The 18,542-nt window shown below is 47.8% G+C and overlaps 2 protein-coding genes across 8 annotated transcripts in view; one reads left to right on the forward strand and one right to left on the reverse strand.

Annotated features, from left to right (window-relative positions):
• The window catches only part of ZMYM3 (zinc finger MYM-type containing 3), a 32,916-nt gene extending 32,583 nt beyond the window's left edge, over window positions 1–333 (reverse strand). The window contains exon 1 of one of the 2 annotated variants that reach the window (XM_027743727.2): window positions 244–333. The gene's annotated coding sequence lies outside the window, so the exon portion shown is untranslated. Of the gene's footprint in view, window positions 1–187 lie in introns of both variants that reach the window. The other variant, XM_039378174.1, reaches the window with a different exon arrangement.
• On the forward strand, window positions 232–15,183 carry NONO (non-POU domain containing octamer binding). 6 transcript variants are annotated; one of them, XM_039378176.1, is made up of 11 exons: window positions 232–320; window positions 1,628–1,796; window positions 4,317–4,537; window positions 5,535–5,836; window positions 7,905–8,000; window positions 8,937–9,133; window positions 9,841–9,925; window positions 11,072–11,174; window positions 12,517–12,559; window positions 12,891–13,000; window positions 14,144–14,568. In XM_039378176.1, exons 2-11 carry the CDS (start codon window positions 1,637–1,639, stop codon window positions 14,279–14,281), a joined length of 1,455 nt encoding a protein of 484 aa, XP_039234110.1. In that variant the 5' UTR covers window positions 232–320; window positions 1,628–1,636; the 3' UTR covers window positions 14,282–14,568. The 6 variants fall into 6 exon arrangements, with proteins under 6 accessions (XP_039234110.1, XP_027599534.1, XP_027599532.1 ...); XM_027743733.2 differs by having other exon boundaries at window positions 244–320; window positions 1,628–1,751; window positions 14,144–15,181; XM_027743731.2 differs by lacking the exon at window positions 232–320 and adding an exon at window positions 1,326–1,461 and having other exon boundaries at window positions 4,344–4,537.
• The last annotated feature ends 3,359 nt before the right edge of the window (window positions 15,184–18,542 follow it).

Consider the following 18,542-nt stretch of genomic DNA (forward strand, 5'->3'; position numbering starts at 1 on the left):
CCCGGCGGGGCAGGGTGGGGTGCGGGGGAGGTCGCACGGCGGGGGGCGTGGGGTGGAACGGGGCGCCCCTGTTCCCGCCGGTGCCCGCGCGGCCACCCGCAAAGCACGGAGCGGATCGCGCGGAGCGGGTTCGCCACCCCGCTCCCCGCCCCCCCCGTTAACCCTCTCGCTGCCGCCTCGCTCGGACCTGTCCCCGGTGCTGTCCCGGGTGGCCCGGCCTGGCCGCACCGCCAAGGCCTCTACCTGTGCGAGGGGGACCCGCCCGGCCGAGCCCCGGAGCCGCCACCGCCTCCTCGAAGCTGGAGCGTCTCCCCGGGGCGGTGAGTGACAGCGCGGCCGGGCGGGGCTTCCGCGGGGGCCCGGGACGCGGCGCCGCCCCCGGGAGGGACCGCCCGGGCCGGCGCCCCCCGCCCTCGGCACCGCCCCCGCTCCCCGGGATCCTCCTCCCCGGCCTCCGGGACCCCCGCCCGCCCCCGGGGGTCCCCTCCATCCCCAGCGGGGCAGCATCTCCCCTTTGGCCGCCCCGCTCCCCGGAGGGCTCTGCCGCCCTTCCCGCCCCCGTTCCCAGCCCGCGGGCACACACGGGGGTGCCGGGGCTGAGCGTGGGCCGGGATCAGGGTGCACATCAGGACACCGGGCACTCGAGGCTCCGGGAGGGCTGCGAGCCGCGGGCAACGCGGCCGCGGCGGAGGGGAACGGGAGGGTTTACTGGGAGGCGGTGAAATGAATCCCACCGGAGGCAGGACACGACCGCTCTCCCGGAGCCGCCGGGGCGGGGCAGGGCAGGGCAGGGTAGGGCACGACAGGACGCGCCTGCCGAGCCGAGCCCGAGGGGGCGCCCGCGGCTGGAGCGGGCACGGGGCTGGCGGCCGCCGCGAGGAGACCGGAGCGATACCCGCCGGCTCCGCCGGGCCCCGGGGCGGTTTCTAATCGCCAGTGGTTTTTAATCGCCGTCCCCGGGGGTGCCCCGGTGCCGCTCCCGCAGGTGTTGGGGGGGGCCGCACGCGCTTCTCTCGGTGCCGCCGCTGGCCCTTTAAACGCGCGCGGCCCCCGCACCGCGCCTGCGCGCCGCGCGCGGGGCGGCTCGCGCGGCCGCTCCCTTTGTCCCCCGCTCGCCTCTCACCCGAGCTTGGCTGCCCCGCCGCCCTGATTGGCGGCGCGCGCGCGCCCGCCCGGCCCGGCCAATCGCGGCCGCGCGCGGCCGCCCTGTCCCGCCCCAACCTTTGCCACGCCAGTGAGTGACGGCGAGCAAAACCAATCAGCGGCGCGGCTTCCCGAGCGCGGCGGCCAATGGGGGTGCGGGGGAGCGGGGCGCCGCGATAGGGTGCGCGAGTTCCGGCCGCGCGCTCTCCGCTCAGGGCCGCCGCGGTCCCGGTGCCCGCGCCCCTCCCGCTCTCCGCGCCCGGCGCCGGAGCCCGTCCCGGTGTCCGCGTCCGTGTCCCCGGCCGGTGCCGCCGCAAGGTGAGGCCGCGCGGCTGGGGGTCGGCCCTCGGGGTGGCGGTTCAGCCCTGCTCCGCCGCGGCGGTGCCGGGGCCCGGCGCGGCCTGCAGGGCCCGCCCCGCCCCTGGCACGCGGGGCCGGCGGGACCCACCGGGCGCCGAGTCTGACTGTGCGTGTCGCCCTTTAGGTGGGGAAGATGCAGGGCAACAAGGGGTTCAACATGGAGAAGCAGAACCACGCGCCGCGCAAGCAGCACCAGCAGCACCCGCCGCCGTCCATCCCGGCCAACGGGCAGCAGGCCAACAGCCAGAGTGAGTCCCGGGCCCGCCGCGGGGGCCCGCCCGGCCCCGCCACGGGTACGCGCCGAGCGGCCGCTCCGCTGCGCCGGGGAAATCCGCGCGGCGCAACAGGTCCCGGCAGGAACAAAAGGGACGCGGCTTTTCGCCTTAAAACAATAAAAACTCAGCTCCTCGGGCAGGCTGCGGCGCCGCCTGCGACAGCGGTGTTTTCCCTTGGTGGAAGCAGTGTCTTGAGTTGCTCCTGGGTTGTGTTTGTGAGGTTTTTAATTGATTTTGCTCAGTCCGCTCAAAGATACACGCGGCTCCCCTGTGTTTGACGGGGATTCGCTCGCTAAGTTTCTCGTGTTCCCAACACTGGGATGGAGAGTTTTGGGACGTAGTAACTGTGATATAGAGGTTCCTTCTTTGTCTCAGAGTCTCGAGAAAAGCCCGCTTAGAATTTGGAAGTCACCGCGGTTTTTTTAAGTGTTCCTGTTAAAAACCTTGCAGATACAACGCGGTCTGGTTTTCGTTGTCTGGTTCCTGTTTTTTTTTTTTTTTTTTTTCTCGGCCATAACAGATGGCTTCTCAGTTCTGGTTTCCTTAAGAAACTAGAAACTTTGGAAGCTAGGTTACTGGAGGAAATGACAGGATCACTAAAGAAATTAATTTGCTTTTTGCTAAGATTGTGTTGCAGGCATCCTTAAGACTAATTTATTTTTTTTATATATGGGAGGAGCCAGGAGATACCCAGCTTTACTCGATATTTCCGTGTGCTAGGGCCAGTTGACATTGATGGAAGCTCTTGTTCTCCTCCAGCGGGTTTCCGGGTTTTCTCACACGGTCTGGGCTGTAGCTCTGCCCCTCGGGATGCGGCGGGAGGGGGAGTGCTTGTGAGCTGAGACAGGATGCTTGTGAACTCATCTGACTGGATAGTTTGGAACTACGGCAGCGAGGCATTGCCATTAGCATTTTCGGGAGAAAAAGTGCTTCACTTACATTAGGTGTGTTTTTTTTTTTAAGTCTGGACACTCTGGCTGTTCAAAACAAAAACGTGTAGAAGTCACCTGTGCGCTTTTTTGTGATTCGTCTGAGTGGAGTTTTTGTGTCAAAATCCCCTGTATTTTCATTAGGGGGTCCTGTTGAACAGGCTCTTTGTTGGTTCCCCGATAATAAGAGACAAGGGTGGCCACGCAGTCTTTTCCAGTCAGATTGAAATAATACAACACAGCTGTGTTGGGGAATTCCCATAGGGATCAGCTTGTAGTGAGTGACCGTATCTCCTTTGCGTGGATCTGCTTAAGGCAGAGCAGTGTAACTCCGTTCCAAGTCCCTCCTGTTGTATCCACAGGCCTTGCAATTGATCCCCAAATACTTGTGATAATGCTGTGAACAAGTTCACAAGGCAAAACATTTCACTTATGCACCTTTGCTGTGTGAAGTAGATAACTTATTCTCACTTCTCTAGGTATACTGTGGTTTTTTTGTGCCCACTCTTATGAAAGGGTTGTCCTTGCAGTGTCTTGCATGCATTGTCTTTGCATGGACAGTCTTTCCTAGTTAGTGCCCTGGTTTTGTAGCCTGAATAAAGCCATTTGTGTTCATATTTTATTTCCTATGTGTGGCCATGAACTGTGCCCTCTGCAAGGCAAAGGAATTGCTTTCTGTGCCTTGCAGTCCTGTGTGGTGAAGTTCCATCTGCCTTTAGGAGAATGAGACACAGGGAGATAAAAGTGATGCTAAATGCACCCCTGTGTCTGGCACATAGCAGAGCTTTCAGGGTCATGCTGGGCTCTTGCTGAATTAAAGTTTAAAAATTGCATATGCATGCGGGGATTTGAGGATGTTCCTATTTGTATTGATTACTGTTGGATATCTCAGAAAACATTTTAAAGTTGGGCTCGATCTTAGAGGTCTTTTCCAACCTTAATAATAATTAATTTGTAATTTTTCTGAGGTCTCACCTGTATGGCTGGTTTTTGGGATGGTTTGGGTTTGGGTTGGGGTTTTTTTCCACTATTTTCACCATTCCAGCCTTCTCTTCAGCTTGGAACCTCATACTCTGGAACCCAAATCCCATCTCATAGAATGACAGCTACCTGAAATATTATCTGTTTAGACAAAATTTCCTCTAGTTTTCCTATTTTTCTGGACATTTGGAGTAGTTTTGTTTTGGGGTATTTTTGAGTAAAAATCTGGCTGCTGGCCAAACTGTGGCTCTTTTGTAATTACTCAGGTTCTAATAGCAATCCAGTTCTAATCACTGTGTTGTGACTACGCTTGATTTTGTTGTGTCCCAGTTACCTTGACCAGATCTCCAAAAGTTTGGGTGAAATATCTCATGCTATTTCAAGCTGCAGTGCTGGTGTTTTTTCCAGTTCTAGGCTGTCATTCCCTGCTGTCAATGAGCACTGAGGTTCAAGGATGTGTTTTCTTTAAAGAAAACTGTGGGGCCGTTCTGAAATAAAACCCCCTGGTTGCTGTAGAGATGGCTGGAGAGGTTTAAGAGCGAAGTGGACGGGTGGTGTTACCTGTATTGTCCTGTGTCTCTGTGGTCACTGTGATGAAACCTAATAAAATTTATCCCCCCAACTGTAGAGCAGCTGTGTACCTTATTCCCCTCAGATGAAGGCCTGACTATTGACCTGAAGAATTTCCGGAAACCCGGGGAAAAGACCTTCACCCAAAGAAGCCGCCTATTTGTGGGGAATCTGCCCCCAGATATTACAGAGGAAGAGATGAGAAAGTTGTTTGAGAAGTATGGCAAGGCAGGGGAAGTCTTCATACACAAGGACAAAGGCTTTGGTTTTATCAGGCTGGTGAGTGACTTCTACCTTGGAGTTGTTGTTGTGGCAATGGCTCACACTGGAGCAGTGTGGTTAATTGAAAGTAGCAGATGTTCAGATATCTTGTTAATTAAGCCTGCTGTTGATCTTAGTAACCTGGAATATGAGATTAGCTTCTACAAGTGGTTTGCCCAGAGCTTGTTATGAGAAGAAATGTGAATTTTGGGCAGCTTGTGGCAGGACTTATGAGTTATTTGATACAGTTGTTCTGGAATCATGTGGTAGAAAGCAGAAAAAACCCCATATGAACATGATGCTGTCATAGACAAAGTGAACTTCCATTTTCTGGAAGAGTGTGAATATGGACATAGTTTGTCATGCAGTATTCCTGGAGTGATTAATGCTCTTGAGGGAAGGGATCTCCGGACGATCACACTGAAGTGTGTCTAGGAGGGAGGTAGCTACCAGCGTAGAGTAGTGGTTCTCAGTTTTCAGTGGCTCATGCACCACCTTCTTGAAAGCCCCAGGGTGAGTGGATGGAGCATGAGGGGCCCACGCCAAAGTCTGGGGCACTTTGCTGTAGTGCAGCTGCTTGGTAGTGACTTAAGTGAGTGGAAAGGTGTAAAACTGGCATAGGAGGGCTTCATGGATTGTCATACAGTCAGCAGTTCCTTATCAGACTTTGCTGATAGTTGAATCTTGATTATTTTTTAAAATGTATTTGTTTAAAAAAAGCATGCTTTGTAGCCTCAGTATAATTATTTGTGATAGATAATGATAATTTAATTGTTTGCTTAGTTCATACTGGCTGTTGGACTAAAGGTATGTCTTTTATGTTTCTCCCCCCCATACTCAGCCACAGTCAGTGGTGATAGCTCTGGTTTGTTGGGACACTTCTTATTGTGCCGTGGGAGGATCATTTGTTCCTCTCAGAAGTACTTGTTCCGCAGAAATCAGCTTGTGTTGTGACTGTGACCCACTGATTCTGTGCCACATTGAGAGTTTTAATGCTGACTGTTTTTATCCCCAGGAAACTCGCACTCTGGCAGAGATTGCCAAGGTGGAACTAGACAACATGCCTCTCCGTGGGAAGCAGCTCAGAGTGCGCTTTGCGTGCCACAGTGCATCGCTGACAGTCAGGAACCTGCCCCAGTTTGTGTCCAATGAGCTCCTGGAGGAAGCCTTCTCAGTGTTTGGCCAGGTGGAAAGGGCTGTGGTTATTGTGGATGACAGAGGACGATCCTCTGGGAAAGGCATTGTGGAGTTCTCAGGGAAGCCTGCTGCTAGGAAAGCCCTGGATAGATGTAGTGATGGGTCTTTCCTGCTGACTACGTAAGTGTGGAGGGCGAGAGGGGCTCTACTGGCATGTGTGCACGTTGGGTGGCAGGGGCTTGTGAGCAGTGTTTCCTTGCACCACAGTGGGACAGATGGGGCACGAGGTGATTGGCCTGGGGAGAACTTTATGTAGCTTTGTTCCAGTAAGAGACAGTCTGTGCTGAAACTCAGGTCTGAGAACTTTCTTCTGGGAAGCTGCTGGTGGGGTAAGTGCATAAAACTTCCCAATAAAGTCTTTCTCCATAAAACAACCTTCTTAGGGCAATTAAAGCAGCCTTTAAGAAGCAGGAGCTATTTCAGAGACCGTCCATGTCATTTGTTTGGAAACAAAGCTCAGGTGTGTTAATTGTACACTCTGGGTCACTCTGGGATGGGGCTCCACTTGGCAGCATGCACTGCTGGGGTGGAATGCCACTGTGGGTATGAGATCTGTTGGAGAAACTGCTCAGATGGGACTATTTGAAGTTTTCATCATTTGTTTTGCCTGTGCTTGAAATGTAATAAGGCAGCAAAGCATGTTCTTGCATAGTTATGTGAACTTCCTCAAGTAAAAGACCAATTCTAGTTGCATTCCACAGAACACTCAGTTTACTGCTCTAACTGTTAAGAGGGAGCCATTTCTGATCTCTTGGAAATAAAAATTATTTTGTATGTATGCTCCTAGAATTTCCGACTAGAATACTTCCCGAAATGGGGTATATTGCTAATTTTGAAAGTAATTTTATAAGTTTTCTGCTTCTCACCTCTTGGGCATCTGCAGTGGCACAGCTGTGCACAGGAACACTGAGTTTCAAAAAGCAGGTTTGGTTTATTTCTTTAATACCTGTTTTTCTCTCTGAGACTCTTCGAGGCTGACCAGCATAGTGTGTAGTGCTCTACAGGAGGATTATTGTTAGAGAGCTTTTGCTGATTCAGAAGTCTGTATCCTGGAAGAACCATGAAAAGAGATTTTTAAAAGTGATCATGCAAAACTAATCACTACCAGAGTATAACTGAGGGTAACACTCAATCTTTTTATAGCTATCAGTGCATTAGGGTCTGATACCTAGGACCAAAAACCAGTCGGTTGTTTATTTCTAGTTATGGTTTGGTTTTGATTCAATTTGTTCTGGTTTATCCTAGTTCAAGGCAGTAACAGTAGATAAACTGTTGGAAATTGGTTCATGTTGGAAAATAAGACTGTTAATAATGGAATATGTCAAATCAAAGTGAAAAGCTGTATTATGGGTCTTTAGCTGAAGAGAGAGATTTTAACCTCCCATGTCCTGCCTTCCTGCTGGAGCCTGGGAACCCCGTGCTACTTGGCATAGCAGGATCATCTCTCTTCCATCTCCCCAGCTCTGGTATATGGGGCTGAGGAGCCAACGAGAAGCTGCTTTGTGCTGAGGATGAGCAGTGTTGGCCCCATGGTGGGGAGCTAATTCAGAGCCTGGGGACACTTCCATGCAGAAGCCAGAAAGACAGAAGCACGTGTGCAGTTCTCTTGCGAAGTGCACCAGTGGATTCCTTGGGGGTGGGAATTCAGGCAGTGGACTCTCAGAGCACTGTTGCTTGGCAACTGCCTGGTGGTCTCACCAGGAGAATGTGACTGCATGGTACAGCCTGCAGTCTCCAGGGAGAGTGGTGTAGTTGCTCTTTGCTTTAGACAGCCATAATCAGGCACCGATGGACTTGTGTGGCCCGTGGTTGGCCATGTAGCAAGGGAGAAAAAGCAGACACTGGAGTCTACAGGACATCATGTTGAGTAGATCCTGCTGGAGGATGTCAGGTTCTAGTTAAGCTGTTAATTTCAACCACTAACTGCAGGTATTCTTTCAGTACAGTTCTGGTTTGGATTCAGCAAGAATTTACCGTTCAACAAGATTAAAGGTTCCGTTCCTGTTCTAGAACAAAAGAAAGGTGTTCAAAGTAATTTCTGATTTCACTTTGATTGAGATCCCCAACTGCCCTGGGTTTCTTTGAGCAGTAGTAAAAGCAGTATAGGTTCAGACACAGTACACATACTTTCCAAAACTGCAAGCTCGTTCTTGAATTTTCTTGAAAGCACCTCATCTTTTCTTTACAGATTCCCTCGGCCTGTCACTGTGGAGCCCATGGATCAGTATGATGATGAAGAGGGACTACCAGAGAAACTAGTCATCAAAAACCAGCAATATCACAAGTATGTGCCTGGCTTGCAACAGGAGATATGTCTGCCTGTGGACTAGTGCCTCAGTCTGAGAAGGGTGGCTCATCAGTGCTCATGAGGTCCTCCTTTTTTCTGTAGATGTGGCTTTGGAAAGAGAATTGCATACACTGTTCTCTTGCCATGGCTGGCTGAAAGAAAGCGCACACTGGTGTGTGAATCCACACTGCTGGATAAGACTGGCAGCCTCCACATACTTTGCATAAGTCCTTTTCAGTTGTTGGAATAAAAAGTTAAGTCAATTTAAGATAACACAGATAACATGAGATTCCCTGGCAAGTATTACAGAAAGCCTGTATAGGAAACAGATTTGAACCCACATTAGAAATTTAAGGATTTACGTGAATAGCATTAGGAGATTGTAGAGCTATCCAGGTGTAAGACCACAGTCTTTGAAGACTTCCCAGTATAAGTAGGAGTCTTGTGATCTGAGCAGTTGGCATAGAAAACCAGGTGATCTCATAAATTTTTCATGTAAGGAAAATGAGAGTTTCAGGAACTGGGAGGCTGTATTAGGAATAGTCATGTGCTCCAGGTGCAGGGGCTGCAGATACTGCAGAAATAAACATGCACCTTTGGGCAGTGTTTGTTTCTGGAGTGGATGTGTCCATTAGATGTGCAGCAGGAGCAAAGGCTGTTGCTTTCAAGAGTGTTTCTAAATCTCTTTACCCAGAATCTCTTGGTGTCTTATGAAAGCAGTGTCATTACTTGTTATGGAGGAGGACGGTTTCCATGCAGGAGGATTCTGCCCAAGTTCCTCCTTTCAATGACTCCCAAGAAGCAGACAAGCTGGTGTCTCAGCCATAGCTAACTGTTAAAAGGAGCTGCTGTGGCATTTGATGCACAAATGTGTTTTTCCTGGTTTCCTCCTGGCTTTCCTGAAGCATTCACTAGCTCCTCATTGTTTGACAGGGAGCGTGAGCAGCCTCCTCGGTTCGCACAGCCTGGCAGCTTTGAATATGAATATGCCATGCGTTGGAAGGCTCTAATAGAAATGGAGAAGCAGCAGCAGGAACAAGTAGATCGCAACATCAAGGAAGCTCGGGAGAAGCTGGAAATGGAAATGGAAGCAGCTCGCCACGAGCACCAAGTCATGCTCATGCGGCAAGGTACCGGTCAGAGGTGGACACAGGGGACAGGGCCCTGCACCATCCAGGGGTGGGTAGCTCAGCACACTGGCCAGAGCCCAGTGAAGGTGAGCTGTGGGGTAGCTGCTTGTCCTGTAGCCAAGCATAGTAGCAGCAAATTAATGGAATCCTAGAATTGCTGAGGTGGAAAAGATCATCAAGTCCAACTGTTAACCTCCTTTCAGGCTAAACACTCCCAGCTCCCTCAGCTGCTCCTTGTCTCACTCATGCCCCAGCTCTGTTGCCCTTCTCTGGACATGCTCCAGCCCCTCAGTGTCTTTCTTGCAGTGAGAACTGGACGCAGGATTTGAGATGTGGCCTCACCAGTGCCCAGTACAGGGGACAGTCACTGCCCTGGTCCTACTGGCACACTATTGCTGGTACAGGCCAGGGTGCCATTGGCCTTCTCACCCACCTGGGCACACACTGGCTCATATTCAGGGACTGTTGCCCAGGTCCTTTCCTGCTGGGCAGCTTTCCAGCCGCTCTACCCCCAGCCTGGAGCACTTCATGGAGTGGCTGTGACCTAAGTACAGGACCTGGCACTGAGCCTTGTTGAACCTAACCTGAGAGATGTCACTGTATTGATGGAAACTGTTACCATATTCCCTTGTGTGTTATGGTTCTAGTTCAGGCATTGATGAGGTGGCATGGGAGATGAGTTGATTCTGTTTTTTACTGTCACACAGATTTAATGAGACGCCAGGAAGAGCTGAGGAGAATGGAGGAATTGCATAACCAAGAAGTACAAAAACGTAAACAGTTGGAACTCAGGTAAGGGGGCAGGTTATGAAATGCTGTGAATCCATAGTGGAATGAAATGCCTCTTCAGTGCACCTAATTGTTCCCTGTGACAATTTAATGACTACCTAAAGTGTGGTTGTTACTTTAGGCCTTTTTGTTCATAGGGAGAGCGTACAGTTGGTTTGAGATGGAAGAGTTAGAAGTTTCTTGCATTGATTAGAACTGTAAAGAAGCAAATACTATGTCTAAGTGAAGCTCCTTTACTGAAGCAGATAGAAAATTCAGAATCTGTGCAGTGATTTGGTGGCTTCTGTGCTGCAGGTTGGGAAATCCCATTCCAGCATCTGTATTTTCATTTGAGGATTAACTTAGTCTTGGAGATTTCTCTCTCCATTGCAGCGCTTCCTTGTCTCAGGGTCATTTTGAGAAGCTCCAGGAAGATTACCAGGCTACTTGTGTAATAGAAGGGGCTTGAGAACTGTCTTGTATGATATTGCATGTAGTCAACATGCATTTGGGAGCTGCTGTGTGCACAGAACCATAGAATCATTTAGGTTGGAAAAGACTTCTAAGATCATTGAGTCCAATTAAATCTAACACTGCAAAGGCCACCACTAAACCATGTCCCAAAGTGCCACATCTACACATCTTTTAAATCCCTCCAGGGGTGGTGACTCCACCACTTTCTGGGCAGCCTGTTCCAATGTTTTGTAACCCTTTTGGTGAAGAAATCTTCCCTGATACCAGTCTAAATTTTCCCTGGTGCAACTTGGGGCCGTTTCCTCTCACCCTGTCACTTGTTACTTGGGAGAAGAGACCAACCCCCACCTGGCTCCACCACCCTCCTTTCAGGGAATTGTAGAGAGTGAGAAGGTCCCCCCCTGAGCCTCTTTTTCTCCAGGCTAAACATCCTCAGATCCTTCAGCTGCTCCTCAGGAGACACACACTCACACACAGGTGTACTCATGTTGTATTTTATAATGAGCTCCTTAAAGTATCTCCATGCACAAAATCATTTGTTTTCATCATGAGATATCTCATATTTTACAGCATCAGCAAAATAATGTTCTTAAAGTTCTGAGTTTCCAGTCAAGATATCCATGAGGCAGCACTGCAACACAGTGATGCAGGTGGTTGGTGTGTGTTGTGCTGAGCATCCTTGGACCTTTTTTCCAGGCAAGAGGAGGAACGCAGGCGCCGTGAGGAGGAGATGAGAAGGCAGCAAGAAGAGATGATGAGACGCCAGCAGGAAGGCTTTAAAGGGAACTTTGCCGACGCGGTAGGAGTGCTTCTACCTTTCCATCACATCTGTACACTGACACTAGATTTTTACCCTTTCTGTGAATTCTTAACTTGGTTGGAGGACTGTACATCTGTAGTGCATTCTACCCTAAATTATTGGCTCCCTCTGGTCTTAATGCAGTTTAGCCTGGAAAGTGTAAATACCCCAGTTCTGTCCCACCGCTGTTCATGTAGGACCCTCACTAGCTGTTGTGCTGCTGAGAAAAATACATGGTAACTCATTTTATTCTAACAGTAAACATGTACTGTCCTGAGGTACTGCAGCAGTATCCTGTTATGATTCTACACCTGGCTATATCCCTAGCCTGCAGTCTCAGTCATGCTTAGGTGAAATGATCCCAACTTGAGGCACTGCTGCAGGCAGTTGTTTGTACTTAAAAATCAATTGGTCCAGTATTTTCTTATAATGTAACATGTAATAACCTGCCTTTTAATAACAGTATCTCCAGATCTGTGAAAAGAACTGTCTTGAAATTTGTTTCCAGTCCCAGCCCTATCTATTGTGGGAACAGCTGTAGTGCTGTCCAGGTGGTGTAACAGCACCAATGCAGCTGGAGGGCAAGTGTTTATGGATACTAGTGAAAAATTGTCCCCTAGGCAAAATAGCTAAATATGTGTCAAACTAAACAGTTCAAAACCACGTGACTGACCCAAACGTGGGAATATTATCCCTGTGTAGCAGAAGTCCTGATTCCTCCAAATAATAGTGTCCTCATATGATAAATAGTGGCACTGAGACTACTGATAAAGTGAAATCTGTCTTCAGTTACCACTGTGGGAAAAGTAGTATTCCTCACTTCGGTGAGGGGTGCTCCCAGTTTTGTGGTGAAAGATAGCTGTGATACGTGTTCCTGACACACAGTTAATCAAAAAGAAATTGAACTCCCTAACTGGTGTTTTAATGCAAGTGACCCAGTACTGTGTCTTTATGTAAGCTTACATTCCTTTCAACAGGAAAAGCTTCTTAGCTACGCTGAGGGAGTAGCAAAACTAATTCTGTCTAATGTGTTACTGCTGCTCACAGATCTTTCCGTCCAGATGTCAAGATACCTTTGGTAAAATCTGCATGTGCAGCTTTGCTGCTGGATGTTTTGCCATGATTGTTAAAAGCAGCCTTTCAGAATGAGATATTTTAAATAAGACCTGTTCATTCAGCAGTTATCGTGTGAAGGTAGCTCATATCTTCCTTTGAAATTTACCCTGGGAATGACTTTTCTATACATTTTTCAGTAGTAAATCCCCAGAACCCATTGAATTTGTATAATTACATTTTTTTTAAAAACCTGATTATCAGCTGAAATGAGTGTCTGTCTTTCCAGAGGGAGCCACCAGACATGCGAATGGGACAGATGGGTATGGGAGGTAAGAGTATTCTTTGTTCTTGTCCATGTTCCTTTCCTCTATTACAAAATCTGCACTTTTTTTTTTAAGTGATCTCATTTTATTGGCTTCTTATTTAGAAACACAGTCAAAGTAATCTCCCAGTCTAGTGACAGGAAGTGTTCATGTGACAGGAAACAGAACATACTGTAAAGCAAGATCAGTTTGTCTTGACCTACTGGTGCAAAGCTGGTTGATAGACTGAGACTCTGTCCCTGCATGTAGCACTGCAGGGAGCTTACAGGGTGTTGGAGTGATGAGCAGACCCCAGTCACTGTGTCTGCCAGGACTATTCCTCAGTTTTCTTTTCCAGGTACCATTGGCATGAACAATAGAGGAGCCATGGGTGGTACCAATGTCCCAGCTCCTGCACCTCCTGCGACTGGTCCTGGAGCCATGATACCTGATGGAGCCATGGGAATGGTAATGTATCTCCATCTGCTTTTTGTGCACACCTTTTAAACGCAAACTGTGTTGTTTCCAGTGTTAAGCATATTGCTGCCAAAGTTGAAGCTTCTTTATCATGCTTAGCCCTTTGCTTAACTCCTGCTGAAATCTTGAGAAGTTAATCTTGCCTTGATATTCGTTGGTAATTTTCAGGAGATTGGGCCAAGTCTAATAACTACATATTTTACTTCCAGGATAGCTAGTGCTAAAATGCTTGCTAGACCTTAGCAATAATTTATGGGTATTTTTCAAAACACATAATGGGAAGTACTTTGTTAAATTGAGAGTGTTTTAGATTCTTGTAAGCATAAAGCCAAGCTTTCAGAAGTGTTCTGTCCATCACCAGTTCTAAAACCAAAGTTATCTCCTGTGCTCATTGGCTAAAATGAGTTCAGCTAATTTGCTTAGGAGATAAAGAGCAAAGAATCAGTGGAGGTTATGCTTGTTTGCCTTCTTTAAATTTCTATATTTTGATTTGGTTTTAAACTTCACTGCAGAGCTTTACAATAGGCTGAGGCTTTTGTGGCCTCTGTCATACAGAGGATTGACCCTCCCACAGAGCCAGCACTTCCAGTCACCAGCAGAAACAGCAGCAGCAATAGTAAAGTTTGTCCTGAAAGTTCACCCTCTAGTAAACAGTTTTCCTGCAAACTTTCCTGCTCAGACTTCTTGCTGTGTCATGACTGCTGTGTCACAGATAATTTTTTGTCATAAAGAGCAGTTTTATTTGGCAATAAGCCTTCGTACTTAAGTAGTAGGGACAGCGAAATGGTTGAGGTTAAGGGAATGTGTACCACGCAAGGAAATTAAGGGGGGAAGGTGAAGCCAGGAATGGAAAGGGAGGGTGAGTTCAGAAGGCTCACCTGCTCCACAGCAGGACACTGGTCTGTGAGGTGGTGCAGACCATCCCAGTGTGCCTGACTACAGGCTGTGTGGGAGAAGGGACTTCGTTCTGCAGTGGTCCTGTCAGTCCAGTTTGGGGACTATGGGGATGCTTTTGGTGTGGTAAAGGTTTGTATGGTGGAATTCAAATCAACTCAAATGCCTTTTAACTGCCCTTTGTTGTTCCTTGTTTTCCTTCCTCCTTCCTGCATCCTCTTCACTCGTCCTCCTCACAAGACTCCGCCACCACCTCCAGACCGCTTCGGCCAGGGCGGAGCCATGGAAGGCCTGGGAGCCATGGGAGGGAACCCCCCTGCCTTCAACAGAGGGAACCCAGGGGGGGATTTTGGCCCCAACAAGCGCCGCAGATACTAACAGGATTAAGCTATCCCCTGTACACACCCCAAAGAGAAAGACATCTTGGCAGGCCACACAGGGCTCAACCTGGGGGGACAGGAGGGGAACAGATTTTAAAAATAGCTAATTAGGGCCTGTTCTGGTAAAGCCACTCTAGGACAAGGGGAGTGCAGTCTGACTGGTAAAGGTTTTAGAAGATTTCATGTGGTGCATTCCTAATTTTAAAGTGAAAAAAGGATTCTGGGAGGCTGCCGTGGTTCAGTAACGGTGAAATCTGGCAAGGACCCTAATGCCTTGACCATTCCGGGTTTCCTATTTGCAGCTGAAATCATGAGACTGAATTAGATAAAATTTCCGTATGTCTTGGCATTTTTTTAGAGTAGTGAACCTTGCTTAAGAGCACAGGGAAGTCTCTGGAGAACTAGGGCAGCATTTGGGTACTTTGCAGCTCCCATGATTTTGTAAATTTATATAGCTCCAAATGATCCGTCATGTAGTTAATTGGGGGAGACTTTATGTTTGGTTTTTTTTCTTTTTTTTTTTTCCTCCTAACTTGTTAGTTACTCTTTTTATCTGGACCATTTGTTTCTTTAAAGTAGTTGACAGTTGTGCAGCCTGAATGGCTGAGAGGTTCTTGTTGGGATGGATTTTTTTGATAAGGTGTTGTATCTCTTTATTTTTACTGGTAGTCAAGTACAATCTATTGGATAAAGATACTGTATCTCATGCTGAAGATTTAACTGAAACAAATGTTTGTATAATCCTAACCTTGCCTGTCTTTTGTGTAGAAGTACTACAAGATTTTTCATTTAGTGTAAACTGTTTGAACACAAACTGTAATTGTCCCACTAAAAAAGTTCAAGTTTGTCTGAGGAATGTTACAGGAATGCATTATTAAAATGGATTTTAAGCCTTTTTTATCTTGTGTGTTGCCTCTTCTGTTTTTTAATACAAATATTATGTGTGGATTCAGATTATGGTGCAAAAGTTGTTCTTGCATAGCTCTGTAAAGAGGTGGTTTAACCTCTGACAGTTTTCTTAACGGTTTTCCTTGTCACAGAATGAGTTTTATTGATGTGTTGGAACGAGACCTTCAACAGTCTGGGGAAGGGAACCTGGGATGTGTCTGTGTTGTGGATACAGAGCAGTGAGACACAAGACTTTTCCATGTGTCACTGGGAACGTGGAGCTCAGTTCCTGGTGTGGAGTTGTCTGTCCATCTCTGCCCTGTGCTGCAGCTGCCTCTGGTTGGAATGTTCCTGCAGAGCCCTGAGCTCCTGTGCTGGGGTAGGAACAGAGGGCTCACTCCTGACTGTTGATGGCTTTACCTTGTGCAATACACGAAGGAATCTGCAGGGACAGGAGCCTTCTGTGACTTGTGTTCTCATACTGAATCTCTAGAGTTGAGACTGCAGAGAGGGAAGCTTGGAAATAAATTTAGGTGGGAAAGGGAGGGAGAAAGAGTTACAGCCTAAAAGCAAAAGGAGGTGCCTTGAAGAATTGTGAAATCACAGGAAGGATGAAAACATTTTGATATGCCAAATGTTATCTTAAATTAGGGTTTGGTCATGTAGGTACTCTTTAGTAGGGAAAGATGATATAATCACTCTGGAGCTTTGATTGATTTACCCCAGTCATTGGATGGCTTTTAATTAGCCTAGAATGGGATGATAAGCTGTATTGAAGAGAGGCTGCAGCTGATGCTCTTTGTTTCTTGTTTTGTTTTCCACATTTGGAAGCATCAGCACTACTTGCTGGCTTGCTGAGATGATAGGCATTTAATGGAGATTATCAGGTTGATTGTGAAGTGAAAAACCACCAAACCCTTCATACCTGGATCATTTGCTAGGACAGCTCAATATTGCAAAATGTCAAATAAAGTGGTGAGAATGCTGATTAGATTTTCTGTTGCCCTGGGAGAGAATGGATCTGTTTGTCTGGAATGAAGCTGTCAGACGTTTATTAGTCCCATGGCTGCTGGGTAAGTACATTATTTAATTCCAAAGTGTGAAATACTAGGAGAAGAAACTGTGAAGTTGCACCCAGGTGTCTGCAGTGTCTCTCATTGTCCTGCCCATTGCTCAGTTGGTTGGTGAGTGAGCAGCCAAAGGAGAAATCACTGTCTCAGGGAAACAGCAGAGCTCAAACATTCAGCATCACTCTGCTGCTGTCTCAGTCCTGTTCAACTACCTGATAAGGGTGGGTCTGATTACTGCCTTTCCCTGGGAGGAAAGGGGTGTAAAATTATGGGGAGGGAGGGATTTAGCACTGCTCAAAGCCCATCTAACAAGGTTTGAGAGATCCAAATTGAAGATCCAGTGACAGCAAAGGAAGAAAACTAAACTCTGGTGTGAATGCTAGAGGTAACTATTCTTAATTTGCTTTAAAGGAGGAGACTGAAAACCTGTGGCTGAGGTTCCAGGAAGGGAAATTGTAAAGCAAACCATTGCTAAGGTTTTCAGAGGCATGTGGCAGGGACACACTGTCTAGTGCAGAAGCATTTGCAGCTGGGCAGGCAGGGCTGCCTCACTCCAGAGCCATTCCTTCCTCTGCTGGGGCACTTTGGGTTCTGGTGGCAGTGCCTGTGTCAGGCAGCCAGTGCAGCTCCAGAGGCTGGGCTGTGCACAAGCACTGTTGGGATGTGCTGAGGTTCAGCCAGTGTGCAGAAGGGAATGCTTTCCTCTGAGCGCTTGTCCAGAGTGGTGGCTACTGTGTAGTTGCAGACTGATGCAATATTTTAACTATGCTGAAGAGAAACCTGTGCCTTTTGCTGTCATACCTTGTTTAAAACACAGTTCTGCAGTATCAGTTCATACCAGACCAAGGACTGAGGAGCAGTTTGGTTCTTGATGGTTTGCTCTTAGCTTTAAATCCCCATCATTTGTGGACTTCAGAAGTTACAACTTGTGTTTTTTGCAGCTTCCTCTTAATCAGTAGTGACTGAGTTTGTGAGAATCAAAGATAAATCTGAAAAATCCAGCTGGGACCTGGATAACTTTGTCATATCAAACCAGTAGACAAAACATTTCAATTTTTTTTTCTGGCACGCTGCCTCTCTGGAGCAGCTGCACTTTATCACAGAAAGCTACAAGTGGTGGGATGTGCTAAACTACTCCGGTGAGCTACCTGTGGGGGCTGAAAAAAGGAAGATGTGATTTCCTGTGGCCTTGCTGAAATGCCACATTCGTTCTCTCTTTTGTCTTGGTCGTGATTTGGGTACCTGGTTGTCACTTGAATGCCAGAGGTAAGCAAAAAGAGCAGAAAAAGTGGAGGGGCACAACGCTGCTTTTAGGACATTTTCCCTCATTACAGCCTGGCCACTCTGTTCTAAGTGAGCTCACAGTGACCTTGCTTTTAAGGCAAAGGAAAACATGGAAAACCCCACACTTGCTGCCTGTTCAGGCTATTTCACGCAGCAGATTTTGATTAGGGATGCTGGCTAATGGCAAGAAAATTGAGTCTTGGGGGTAGACTGAGCTCTTCTTTTTGGACTGGTTACTGTTGGGGACTAATTTGCACTTTCTGATGAGGAATATTGCACGTGTTTCCAGAGTGAGCACTAGAGTGAATGAGCTCCTAGAGGAGCAGCTCAGCTCCAAGGAAACTGAATTATCTCTGGAGCAAGATACTGAATTACAGAGAGAAAATCACCATCAGGTGGGTAGCTGGTTCCAGTTTGAAGGTGTAATTGTTCAATGGACTGGAGAGTTGGGGCAATAGTCCTGTAATAACCCAAGCTGCAGAAGGACAGAGTTCTTGAACAGAGAGATGAAGATTGCCCACGTCCCCATTTCTGATACTTTTCTGGTCGTTTTCAAATTTGATCTCTGAATTGTTGAGCACAACCAGTGCAGACCTCTTGGACAACAGCTGGTACTTAACTCCTCAGCAGTGCTATCAGAAGAGTGGCTGGGCAGAACTTCTGATGTAGAATTGCTCAGCACATATTCTTCTGAGGAAGATTTTCATTTCCCAAATAAATAAAACATTAATCCTGCCTGCTAGCATACAAAGCAGTAATATGTTTGTCAGGGATTTTCCTTCTCCTAAGCAGCCTTTTGTATGGAGGAATTACTCTGTGCTTTAGAAATGCAGTGCCTTCCTGCTACCCTGGCTGCACAGAGCATCCTGAATGACTGAAGGGTCAGGGGTGAGCTGGGTTTCTTTCCCTGGAGGCATTCAGCAGTGTTCTCCTCAGGAATGTGAAGGGCTGTTTTACACTGACCCAGATTGTTCAAGGGCAAACACATTAAGCTGGGTTTGAAAATAATTTATTCTT

Source organism: Pipra filicauda, unplaced genomic scaffold (genome assembly GCF_003945595.2).
Source record: "Pipra filicauda isolate LSUMZ 115617 unplaced genomic scaffold, ASM394559v2 scaffold9_size5747161_pilon, whole genome shotgun sequence".
Classification (NCBI taxonomy): Eukaryota; Metazoa; Chordata; class Aves; order Passeriformes; family Pipridae; genus Pipra; species Pipra filicauda.